Raw genomic sequence first — 13,418 nt, 5'->3', positions numbered from 1 at the left:
AATGACCTATAGGCCACAGGTATTCCCAGGCAGCAAAAGGAACTGGAGGATGCAGTTCTTATTTTAGTACTAGCAAAATCCAGGGCAGGAAAGTTTGTTTTTTCCCTTTGAAAAAAGGCCACATTCCCATGCACAGTTTAACGACGTTTCTCAACTTGAGGCCCAATCGAGGTCTTTATAATAGGGCTTACATGGACGTTTGGAAATTGCTGCATAAACATTGCAGAACTGAATTTTAAGATCAGAAGAGTGAGAAAGAGAGAACCAAAACTGACAGCTATGTCCATTCCTATTTGATAATATGCTTGTACATGTGTAAAGGTAAAGGACCCCTGGATGGTTAAGTCCAGTCAAAGGAAACAATGGGGTTGCGACACTCATCTTGCTTTTCAGACTGTGGGAGCCGGCGTTTGTTGACAGACAGCTTTCTGGCCAGCAGGACTAAACTGCTTCTGGCACAACGGAACACTGACGGAAACCAGAGCGCACGGAAACGCCGTTTACCTTCCCGCTGCAGCAGTACCCATTTATCCACTTGCCCTGGCATGCTTTCGAACTGCTAGGTTGGCAGGAACTGGGACAGAGCAATGGGAGTGTTGGGATACTGCCAGGGAGACAAAGTCCATCTTGACTCCACGTTGTCTCCAGACGTCCATTGATCTCCCGTAGACACGCAGTATCAGCAATTAGCGACACGAGCTCCAGAAATAGCTTGCCACATTCCAGAGCCATGCACGCTCTATCAGCAGATAATGCACAGTGAAAGATGCACTTAGGAGAGCATTATTTACAAGTTTATTTCTGCGTTGATCAGAACAAAGAAAAACATGACTGCCTGCTTCAGTGTTCCTGCTCCGAGAGAGAAACGAAAGCAAAGACACAAGTAAACATCCTGTGAAACAGGAAATACGCAGGCTGTGACACAAACATCCTGCTCCCTTTTAAGGTGGAACGGAAATATCCTAACAGGGAGTTCACTCTGTTGCAGGGATTCGAACTGCTAAACTTAAAACTGGCAAGCCTACACTTATGTGCTTTGTGTGTGTGTACACACCCACCCCACCTCTCACGCTAAACTCAGGCCTTCATTTAACTACAGTCATACCTCAGGTTACAGACGCTTCAGGTTGCATTTTTTTGGGTTACGGACCGCCGAATTCCAGAAGTACCGGAATGGGTTACTTCTGGGTTTTCGCAGTTGCACATTCGTAGAAGTGCTAAATTGCACTTTGCGCATGCGCAGAATCGCAACCCATGTGTGCACAGATGCGCCACTGCAGGTTGCGAACGCTGTGGGTTGCGAATGTGCATCCCATATGGTTCACAACCCAAGCGTCTGCTGTACATAGTTCTTGGATTGCTGAACTGAGACCTTCCCCTAGATGGCGCCATAGCCATGTTCAGAATTCTCTCGTAAAACCAGGAAGACCCAAGTGCGGCCAACTTTTCATACCAAGTGGGCTGCATGGGCATAGCAGGGGCGGGGTGTGTGTGATTGAAAAGCATTTAAAATACTCAATTAACTGAGATTTTGTGCTGCCACCCCGAAATCTGTCCCCCCCCCCAACAAAAGCCAGCCCTCCGTAATGTCCGCTTTTGGGGGGTATTTTTACACTTGATCTTTATGCCCCTCCTCCAACAAGAATCCTGGCTACAGCCATGGTGGGCCAGAGTAGTTCTTCGACATGGAGCCCATGGGAGGCACATTGTCTTGTCACACTGGTGGTGGGAGTGAGACCAAATTTGACCTCTAACCCAGCCCTCCTGCCACCTTCCCAAAGCAGGCTGAGCAAGGAGCTGGGCTTTGGGAAGGAGGCATGATGCCTCTGACAGGGTCCTAGAGTCCTTCCTCTTCCTCTGGAAAGATCATTGCTCTGCCAGTTCATGCCTCTGGCTCACCACTAGTATGTGGCTCCCAGAAGGCTCCCCATGGGGGGATGTGGCCCTTTGCCCCCCAAATTTTCCCCAACCCTGGTTTAAGTGAATAACAACTTACAGCTGACCTGGTTCTTGTGTCTGTTTTTAGAAGGGGGAGATTCTGTCTTCAAAACCAGATAGCCATTGTGCTATATGGAATTTGCCTCCCAACAAGCTGGTTATGAACACACCAGATTAAGGCAGAATCTGCTCTGCCTGTCAACACAGCTGTGTGTGTGTGTGTGTGTGTGTGTGTGTACACACACACACACACACACACACACGGGTTTATTGCAGTGTGCTTCTGTTCCAGGGCCCTGGCTGCTGCTATGACCTACTTTGATTATTATGAAGGATGTGTGCGCACATGCGCAAGACCCCTTTGCAAGCACGGAGCGTGTGAATTATTCATGCTCAGCCCATGTTAATGCAGGATTTAAACAATCTCGTCTATAATTCAGAGGGCAGGGTGCTCCCACGGTTGGCTCTAGTGGTCCCTAGGGGCCATTCATGCTTAGGTGAGCAAAGCTGAGTACTGTGGCTGGTTTGACAGACAGGAGCAGAGGGGGAAACGATTCAGCAGGAATCAATGCAGAGACGGAGCAGGTGCTGGTGGCGAGAGAAGCCACTGGAGTAAAAAGAAAGGAAGTGGGAGGCAACATTTTCGGGGACGGGGAACCTGTGGCCCTCCAGGTATTGTGTGTCTGCAACACCTATTATCCTTGACTTTTGGCTGTGCTGGCTGGTGGAGTGATGGTGACTGGAGTTCAATGACAGCTGAACAGCCACAGGTACCCCTCCTGTGTGAAGGGGACAGAGGGTGTAACGGCAGCTCAGCAGCAGAACATGTACCCTTGGTACCTTCAGTTAAAAGCACAAGGGAGCAGGTATAGGAGAGATTTCTGCCCGAGACCCTGGAGAGCTGCTGTTGCTTAAGAATCTGCACACAATGCCTAGATGGGCAAAGAAGCTGGTAAAGGACCCCTGGACGGTTAAGTCCAGTCAAAGGCAACGATGGGTTGCAGCGCTCAACTCGCTTTCAGGCAGAGGGAGCCGGCGTTTGTCCACAGACAGCTTTCTGGGTCATGTCGGCAGCAGGACCAAACCGCTTCTGGTGCAATGGAACACTATGACAGAAACCAGAGCACACAGAAACACCATTTACCTTCCAGCTGCAGTGGTACCTATTTATCTACTTGCACTAGCCTGCTTTCAAACTGTTAGGATGGCAGGAGCTGGGACAGATAAACGGGAGCTCACTCCGTTGTGGGGATTCGAACTACCAACTTCTGATCAGGAAGCCCAAGAGGCTCAGTGGTTTAGATCACAGTGCCACTGGCTTGTATAAGGTGGCTTGCATATATGGGAAGGGCTTGGCTCTAGTACATAATATGTTCCAACTGCAAATGTCCCCAGTTTGACTACTGGCATCAACAGGTAAGGCTGGGGAAAATACCTGTCATACTCCAGAGTGCTGCCATCACTCAATGCAGGCAATGCTGAGGTTAATAACATATGCCAGGTATAGGACAGCTTCCTGGTAGCCAAAGGGCAGTCAAGTCGATTTCTTGAAGGAGCTTTGTCAGGAAAGGTGACCCCTTATTTCATAACACAGGCAGAATAAATGGAGACCCCATGTTCCATGGGTTGTACTTTCATTTAAAAAAATATGTTCTCATGCCCTTTAAGTAATCTGCGGCAGGTGTGGGGAACCCTTGGCCTTCCAGGTGTTCCTTGAGTTTCTTGGAGGAAAGGTGAGCTATAAATGCAATAAATCATCTTCATCATGGGATATCCCTCATTGACTCACAAGATCAGGTGAAACCAAAAGCTAGACTCTTTGCTCTAGCTCCAAGAAGATGACCATCACCACTCAGGAAAAAAAATAGTTTTTGCCTTATTGGCAAAAGCCTAGTATACAAGTGGCAAGTCAATTTTGGCTCAGGATTGCAATACCTCTCTCCGTATGAACCTAGTCAGACCCTGCAACCATCATCCGAGGCACTTCTTCACATGTCTCCTCAAGAGGTCAGGTGAGCGGCAACACGAAAACGGGCCTGTTCTGCCATGGCTGCCTATTTGTGAAATGCTCTCTCCAGGGAGGTTCGGTTGGTACCTTCATTATACACCTTTAGTCATCAGGCGAAAAAACGTTCCTCTTCATTCAGGCTTTTGGCTGAGTAGCACCATATACTTCTTTTAAAGATGTTTGTAGAATGGGGTAGGGGTAGGGGGGGGTTATTGGGCTGTGTGTTTTGTTTTGTTCCTATTTTTATTATGCATTTTGTGCTTTTATATTGCATTTTTATGTTGTCAGCTGCCCTGAGATCCGTATATTAATAATTTTCCTTTTGTTGGCTTACACACAGATCATGGAAGGTCTTTGACAGAAAGGGGCCTGTTCTTAGATGATACGACTTGGGATTTTTGCTCTAATTGCTGCCTTGCCTTCCTCTCGTAAGCAATGCTGTCCCTCCGGCTTCAGATTTAGCAAAAGGGTAGGGAATGTGGAGAAGATAACCATAACCAAAAGTTAAGGTGTACCTAGGGGCCCTTGGCAAAGAGTTGTATGGGCAGTGCCCTCTGAAAAGAAAAAGCCACTTTGCTGCAATAGCCACATTAGAAATTATAACTACATTTTACACAATCCAGGTAACTGAAACATCCAGAGGGGGGGGGGGGAGAGGATGAAAGGCCAAAAAAAAATTGTGTGCCTCTGTGCCATGGTGCGAAGAGGACAGAAAGCTTTTTCCATGTCTGATCTCGCTGCACTAGCAGTGTTATGTCGACAACTTCCCATAGCCAGAAAGGTGATTTTTTTACGCCCTGTGCCTGTGGCAGGGACTGGTTTGACCAAGCTGTGGGTATGCCTCTGCCAACAGCAGCAAGGATAAGGGGGCAGATGGAGATGCCACTTCAAAGCAGGCAAGAGGGGATACAGCCAAAGTCAAGATCAACCATCCTTACACCAGACACAGCTGGGTTGCAAACCCATGTCTCATCCAACACAACTGGCCTCAGTCTAGTATATCTGAAGGAGCGTCTCCAGCCCCATCGTTCTGCCCGGACACTGAGGTCCAGCACTGAGGGCCTTTTGCCTGTTCCCCCACTGCGAGAAGCAAAGCTACTGGGAACCAGGCAGAGGGCCTTCTCGGTGGTGGCACCCGCCCTGTGGAATGCCCTTCAATCAGAGGTCAAAGAGAACAAAAACTACCAGACTTTTAGAAGAGATCTGAAGGCAGCCCCGTTTAGGGAAGCTTTTAATGTTTGATGCATTACTGTATTTTAATATTTTGTTGGAAGCCACCCAGAGTGGCTGGGGAAGCCCAACCAGATGCGCGGGGTATAAATGATAAATTATTATTATTATTATTATTATTATTATTATTATTATTATTACCACCAGAAGAATCCAGTGGCTGATGTTCCCAATAACATGGAGAATGCATAGAAGTCTGGGTTCGGATGTTGAAATAGTTTGTATTTGGGAGACACAATGTCTGCTTTGGATTTGGGAAAGGGGCCGTGCAGTTTTACCTGCATTTGTGGAAACACTTCAACCCTCCAACTGCTGCCTGCAGCCTCCCCCTTCCTAGTCCTGCCCACTAGGGAGACACCTGCACTGCAGGAAGGGGGGTGGGGAAGAGTTATTTGGTGCTGGGGAGAATGTCGCTTGGCTGAGCAGTTGTTTCAACATGAACGGTTTACTTGTTATCATTTATTCATGAAAACAGTCCCTGCCTTTTGGTGACGGCAGCGCATCTTGCCCCTCTAATGGAACAGGTGCATCCACACAGCAGGCAAAAAGGGAAGACCATTCCCTCCTCCAGAGGTGCCAAATTGGTGGGCACTGGTCATGGCAGCTTGGGCTTCGATGCAAGCACACCACGAAGCAAAGAGGACAGGGACAGCAGATGACCAGGCACGTGTCAGGCGGTTATAAAACACAAAGTGGAATTCATTAAAGGAAAGGGCAGGCTTGAGAATTGATCATATGGCTAGGCTCTGCAGTGGTTAAGTGTCCATTCAGACTACCAGGTCAGAAGACAAGGAGACCGAACGGCACGTGGAACCAGAGCCAACGAATTCCAGTTTAGTCCCCATCATCTTCCCTGCTAAGGACTACAAAGGCAACCGAGAGATGAGGAAGGAAGAAGCCAACAGCCAAAACCAGTCACTGGATGGCTTTTTGGTAGACATTTGGGCAGGCAGGTGGAGGGCCGGCTACGTTCCAGCCATGCAGAAGTGAGGCCCAGTTTTCAACCAAGCGGCTAAGTCTGGATCTAGGTGTTAAGTGCAAAATTCTCTCCGTATCAAAAACTAGGGACTTTCCCCCCATAACACAGCAGCTTTCTACATGACAGGACTCTTTGATACAAAGGGCATTGAGTCCCACAAGCAGAGTCTGAAATGGTGCAGCACAGACCACCAAATCAGCAAGACCAAATCTCTGTTTAGTCCAGCACCCTTTTCTGCCAAAAGAAAGCTCAGAAGCAGGGCATTTCCAGCAACTGGTAGTTCAGAGGTACACAGCTTCAGTTCCTAGAGATAGGAACAGAAAGATTTCTGCGCTTAACATACTGCCGTTTTGTGTGTTTCCTCTAATAATTTTTGCACTTGACCAGGTGACCACTGCTCAAGCAGTGATACCAATGCAGAACAGAATGTCCCTATTTTCATCCAGGGAATGTTGGAGGGTATGATACCGATACATGTTCCTGTCCAGATTGCCTCTGGTGTATGTTTCCCTCCGTGGCCTAGCAATTTTGTCCTACTCAGAGGTGTACCACCACAGAGAGGATGAGGATCGAGGGGTGAGGGAGACAGATGCACAACATCCAGCATACAGTGGTACCTCGGGTTACATACGCTTCAGCTTACAGACTCCGCTAACCCAGAAATAGTACCTCGGGTTAGGAACTTTGCTTCAGGATGAGAACAGAAATTGCGTGGCAGCGGTGTGGCGGCAGCGGGAGGCCCCATTAGCTAAAGTGGTGCTTCAGGTTAAGAACGGACCTCCAGAACGAATTAAGTACTTAACCCACTGTATACATTTAATAGTCATGCCTTCTCGCAAAGAATCCTGGGAAATGTAGTTTGTTAAGGGTGCCGAGAGTTGTCAAGAGACCCTGTTCCCTTCAGAACTACAATTCATAGAGCTCCCTGGGAAGGGGGTCTGAATTGGGAATTTTAGCTCTGAGAGGGGCATAGGAGTCTTCTGGCAACTCTCAGCACCCTTAAACTACACTTCCCAGCATTCTTTGCGAGAAGTTATGGATGCTAAAGTGGTAGGCAAGAACTTTGAAGGTGTGGCACAAATGTAGCCCCATGCCACATTTCCAAAACAGGACAGGTTTGTGAGCTCTATTAGTTAATAGCCACATTCCACCCCCACCCCCACCACACTAAAGAGTCAACACACCACTGAGTACAATTCATATATTATCCAGTTTCACATTCTCATAGGATATAGCAACTTATTTCTCAAGAATCTTAATACAAGCGAGACAGCCATGGTCCAATAATACTTAAAGCACTTCCAAATACCAAGCAATAAAATGTTAACAAAAATTGCACAACTTCTTGTTACTATGCCTGACTGAATCAGTTACAGAAAAAAGTCTTTTTCTCTTCAAGCTTTTAACTAAACATTTAACTTATCTTACAGATTACAGTTTCTCTTTAATAATAATTAATTGCACAAAAACCACAAAATCTTTTATGATGCATAAATACTTCCTTATTACACATGGTACAAAAATACTCGTACATCTTTGTTCGGTATTCCCATAAGGATGGCTGATTATTTGGCAAGACTGGATTCTCTCCAATCAGAGGGATGTGGAAAAAAAGGTTAAATATTTTACAGCTGTTCTATATATAGAAGTCTGACTGAAAACAAACACAAAAACAACCCTGACTTTTAACTGGAGAAGGGCAAATGGACAAAAAACCCAGTGCATTGTACTTTCGAGAAGAAACTTTTTTTTCTTTTTCAAATTCTAGTCAAAGCAGAAATTGGAAAGGGAAAACTGGAGGAAAAAGAAAGCCAAGGGGATGGCGGGGGGGGGGGGGAGAGACAGGGCAAAAACTAGGATAGTGTTTTCCAGAAGCAAAGTCTTCACAGAAGCAAGATGAAAAACTTCAGTGATCAATAGCTAGGCCAAGACCCGTTGCTATGGTTACACAAATGCTAGAACAAAAACAAGCTTTGCACACTCACACACGCACACACCCAAGTTAAAGTGTTTTAAATTCATGCCAGAAAACATGCAAAACTGATTGTCTTTCGCTTCCTCCAGCGGAACTGCATAAACAATGTTTAGGATAAGAAGGTCCTGGATATTGCACCGTACACACAGCTAGACCACGTTTTTGTGCCAGGAACCCAGCTGGAAACCAGAAAGAAAAGAAAAAAAAAACAAGAAGAGGAAAAGGGTCTGTCACCAAAACCGAGTCTCTCCAACTAGGCCTCAGCGTAGCAGGAGGAGAAACTCAGAAATGGAAGTTTGCTATGAGTTAGCGGAGGGCGAGACAGGCAGGCAGGAAGGCAAGCGAGAACACAGACCATGCAGAGTCCACTGAGTTGGGTGAGGGGGTGGGCAGTTTATGTTCACAGTCCTGGATGGGAAAGCCCACATCTTCGTTCACAAGAAGGACAAGTTACTGCAGTTGAGCACCTCGCTGGTGCCCACAAGATGGGCTTGGAAGGAAGGTTTCCAGCGACCTAGATAACTTCATCCCTGGCACATCACTCCATGGAGAGACAAAGGGGGGGAAACGTGGACCAAGAGGCAGCTCTTGAAAAAACAAGGGAGAGAGCATTGCTGAGAACACCATTCATCTAAGTCCCACTATGATGCAAGGAGGATACCTTCTAAGTCCATCCTCCCTTTCAGTGCTTGTTTGCTCAGAGAGGAGACCAGGCTTCAAAAAAATGGAGGTCTTCAAACACTGTAACCAGGACAGAATCCTCCACCCCAAACCCCAAGAGTCTAATCTAAAGAGTAACATTACTATTGTCACTATTTATTAAATTTATATACCGCCCTTCATCCAGGGATCACAGGGTGGTTTGCAACGTAAACACAAAATAGATAACACAGTAAGAAAAATACAATAACCCCCTAACCAGGGAGTCTGCCACCTCTCCCACTTCATGCCATAACATGCAGAAGCACCTGCGACATCAGTCAGCGTTCATCACATTGTTCACATGGCAGGTGCTTCTGAACATTATGACTGAAGGTAGGGACCTGCCATGAGGGAGTCTTGCTTTCACTGGTATTCCCATGTGCGGGCAATAATATGTAACCCTCCCATTCCACATAGTTACCATATTTTTTGCTCTACAAGACTCACTTTTCCCCTCACAAAAAGTAAGGGGAAATGTGTGTGCGTCTTATGGAGCGAATACAGGCTGCGCAGCTATCCCAGAAGCCAGAACAGTAAGAGGGATCGCTGCACAACGATCCCTCTTGCTGTTCTGGCTTCTGAGATTCAGAATATTATTTTTTCTTGTTTTCCTCCTCCCAGAACTAGGTGCGTCTTGTGGTCTGGTGCGTCTTATAGAGCAAAAAACACGGTATGTTAAGGCTGTAGTGTAGCCAGCTCAAGCGAATGTAAAGGACTTGTTGGTTGATTCCATGTCTCCGTCTCCTGCACCACATATTTCCATGTATCTACCACCTGAGGCAGCAGCTCACCTCACTCACTTGGCCTAATAGTAGGGGGCGGCTCTGCTGCCGATTTAAAACTGTTATGCCCACCGTCTGTGTTTTATCTAACAAAGATCGTTATACTTGATGTCCAACTATCCGATCCCCACTAATGAGAGATTATACCTGAAGGAGCGTCTCCACCCCCATCGTTCAGCCCAGACCCTGAGATCCAGTGCCAAGGGCCTTCTGGTGGTTCCCTCATTGCGAGAAGTGAGGTTACAGGGAACCAGACAGAGGGCCTTCTCAGTAGTGGCGCCCGCCCTGTGGAACGCCTTCCCATCAGATGTCAAGGAAATAAGCAGCTATCTTATCTTTAAAAGACATCTGAAGGCAGCCCTGTTTAGGGAAGTTTTTCATATTTAATGCTGGATTGTTTTTAACACTTGATTGGGAGCTGCCTAGAGTGGCTGGGGAAACTCAGCCAGATGGGCGGGGTATAAATAATAAATTATTATTATTATTTTGAGCCAAGTCATCCAAGCCAGATACTCACTAAAACTAACAGAACTGACGAGACTTCCATCCTTGCTGGGTAGCTTCAGAGGGCGGATACCAGCGCATCTAGAAGAGAATGACAGAGTATGACAGAGGGGGAAATATCAGTGCATCCAATGAAGGTAACTAGTGCTCCCAAAAACTCTACATAAGCTACTTCTCTTAGGCTGCTCATTATTCCTAAAGATCCTCTGGAAAACAGGACTGCCACTCTTTTCTGGCATCAGGTATTGCTCCCTGCAACCTTTTGAATAATTGACACAGGGAGACATACTCAAGCTTGCTAAGCCCATAACATTAGCAAGGTCCCATAATGTCTTCTCTGCCCCTTCAAGGCAACTGATACATCTTTTCTCAACTCCCGGTTCTAAGGAAGTTTATGCCTTGGAGGTCACGTTTGATGAATGACCTGCAGAGCTGTAGGTTTTGCCACAAAAAGGACATGGCGGCAACAATGGCTGTCTTAAGACTCAACCTACAGCTCATGGGCCTCTTTCCTGACCCACATTACAACTCTGCAGTGATGCTTTAATTCTTGGCTGTTCCTTGCCATCACAACCAAAGCGGTCTCACGTGCTCCAACTGTCCATATTTATCAGAGCTGGTACTTCTCGTCTGGAACCAAGTCTCTGGTAAATAAATGTTCCTATTTGAGATTTTAAAAATAGATCACATGTGCAACACTTACAACCTGCTTCCTTTCCAATCTCTACTGCTTCCCAAACAACTTAACCACCTAGTCAACGTGACCAACCACATTTCAAGTTGCAGCTATTTTAAGAGTACAACCACTGGCAGATTAAGGTGTGGTGGTTTTTTAAGTTTTGGTTTTTTTAATCTTACAACGTTTATTACAATGACTAAACAGTTGCAGATAGCCTTCTCTTGCACACGAGACACACCTACTCCAGAATTCGGTGCAGAGGAGGCTGCTTCAGAGTAAACAAATAAAGCAAGCAGAGCCTGAAAATGTGCAGTAGTGTGCGAGGCTTGTGCGCAGGGACCCTTTGTGTGAGAATAGTGAGGTATCAAATGTACAAGAGCCCCTATTTTGACACCTGAAAAACGCTGAGAAGTTTTGGGGCCAGGGCAACTTAACAGGGGAGAAGAGGTAACATCTGGACAGCTGCAGCAGCGTTTGGTCCAGAAGTAACCCAACAACCATGACCTGAAAAAGCAACAATGGGGGACCTGTGGGCATCCAGTCATTGTTGGATTACAATTCCCATTATCCCTGTGCATTGGCCATGCTAGCTGGGGCAGCCTAGGACCATCTGAGGGGCTGCATGTTGCCCATCCCCAAGCTAAAGCAAATAGAAATTTCTTACTGCACAGGAACCAAGAGGAACATATCTTTGAGGATTCATGAAGGCAGTTGCAATTGGACCTTTGCCCTCCTCATAAGGCATAATAGTAGGACCAATGTAAATATAATTAGTACTATATGTGCTCTACCCAATAATGCAGTTGGAGGGGAGTCCTTGAAGGTCCAATCCCCATTTTAACACTAGGTATTCAGAGCTAGAGCATTCAGCAGCCTCTGCTTAAAGACAGTTTGCAACTTAGGCTATATCCACAACATACATTTAAAGTACTCTTAAATTATACCCATTGTAGCAATCATGGCTTCCCCCAAAGAATCCTGGGAACTGAAGTCTGTTATGGGCGTCAATACTTAGGTGACCCCCCATAGAACTACAATTCCCACTCAACAACTACAGTTCCCAGGTTTCTTCAGGGGAAGCTATAACAGTTAAGAGTGATGTAAGAGTGCTTCAAATATACAATGTGGATTTGATGTAATTTAAAAGTTGCTCAGGAGGATTAACACACCTTCGTACTGGTACTACTAGATGCACTATAATTTATATATAAAATCTGCTGCCAATATTAACATCTGGGAGACTGGACTTCTTACTCCCTCCAACATCTGCCCAGTCTGTGAGTACGGCTTGCTCTGCAGCATGCCTGCCAGCCTCAATTTTTTCTTACCATTATCCTTCCCTGCAAGTTAAAAGTTGCATTTAGTTCTCCCACCTGATAGCAGCCACCAGCATTGTCATGTTTTGTATTTCTGTCCTTCCACAAACTCCCACCACTCCCAGGCTGTAGCTTAAGCATTTCCCAGATTCCTACATCCATCTCCCCCGCACATCTGGAATTAGTTTTGTTCCTTCTGCTCAACAACTGAATGGAAACAGGAAGTTTCCCTGGCCGGGCTGTGCAGTGCTCTTTAACCCTGGAAAGAAAACCCTCAGTCGCTAGATCTGCAGGATCCTGCCAGCAGAGACACAGCCACCCAAGGTGCACATACAACCCAATGGAAGGGCAAGAGGCTGGCTCTATGCCTGTGCTAAGATGACAATTGTGTATCTGGAGGCTGCTTTGATATCTGTGTTGACCAGACTGAGAGCATTGGTGGAATGGGCGGTTCTCTCCAGAGTGTTTTCAGTAAGCCAGCTGCTTCTACATATGGGCTGTGTACATATTACCAGCTTCAAAAAGGCAGCATTGGTGTTCTTTTTTCAATTTGGACCAAAGCTGGCTGGGGGGATGGAACACATCAAAACAATTATTCGATATGCAATGACAGGGAAGATACAGGATACATACGGACTGTGGCTAACAGTCCATATCACGAGGGCCCATCACATGACTCTACTCAATTGATCACACTTGCACATGAGTAAGCAACTGGGAAGCAGCACACTTTTAAAAAAGATGCCTGCATCACCTTTAGAGGTATCCCCTGATAAAGGGAGATGTCTTCTAAGATTGGTGCTCTCGTCCTCTAATGTAAGTTCTTATGAAATCGGTAGTTTTAAAAAATCTGCATGTCAGATCAGCATAACCCTTTGTTTTACTAAACACTGCAGCCCTAATTTCCACCTAGGGAAGGGAGAGAATTCAGTTCAGCTTGCATTTAAAGCCTAACTTTCTTAGCTCATGCTTCATTGAAACAATATGGGAACTGAAATTCAGCTATGCTTCAAAACTTCCACTTCTCCGAAGTCTGCAATCCAGCTCCTCAGCTATGCAATATGTACAAAATGGGGTAAAATGTGCACAAGAGTGCATGTATCTATGAAAACATGTGAACAAAAATACATTATTATTAGGGGAAATGGTTTTCAAGACGTGCAGTATGCAAAATTGCATTAAAAATGTATATATTACGATAAATTCCCTTTAAAAAAAAAATCACACTGATGTGGAAATGTGAACCCAAATTTAAGCCTGGAAAAACAGGAGAAACCACAATTAACAGATTTGTCCAACCCTACT

The 13,418-nt window shown here is 46.0% G+C and overlaps 1 protein-coding gene across 4 annotated transcripts in view; it reads right to left on the bottom strand.

Annotated features, from left to right (window-relative positions):
- Positions 1-7,342: 7,342 nt before the first annotated feature.
- RBPMS2 (RNA binding protein, mRNA processing factor 2) overlaps positions 7,343-13,418 on the bottom strand; it is a 51,099-nt gene continuing 45,023 nt past the window's right edge. For all 4 annotated transcript variants that reach the window (XR_014504839.1, XR_014504840.1, XR_014504841.1 and 1 more), the window contains 2 exons: positions 10,132-10,199; positions 7,343-8,717 (listed from right to left, as the gene is read on the bottom strand). Coding sequence is in view for 1 of the 4 variants with exons in the window: in XM_083413220.1 (XP_083269346.1) it covers positions 10,137-10,199 (63 nt within the window). In the remaining 3 variants the exon portion in view is untranslated. The remainder of the gene's footprint in view (positions 8,718-10,131; positions 10,200-13,418) is intronic.

The sequence above is a fragment of the Podarcis tiliguerta genome (assembly GCF_965153285.1).
Source record: "Podarcis tiliguerta genome assembly, chromosome: 14".
Classification (NCBI taxonomy): domain Eukaryota; kingdom Metazoa; phylum Chordata; class Lepidosauria; order Squamata; family Lacertidae; genus Podarcis; species Podarcis tiliguerta.
Note: the sequence above shows the minus strand (reverse complement) of the source record. Positions and strands in the feature narration are given on the sequence as shown.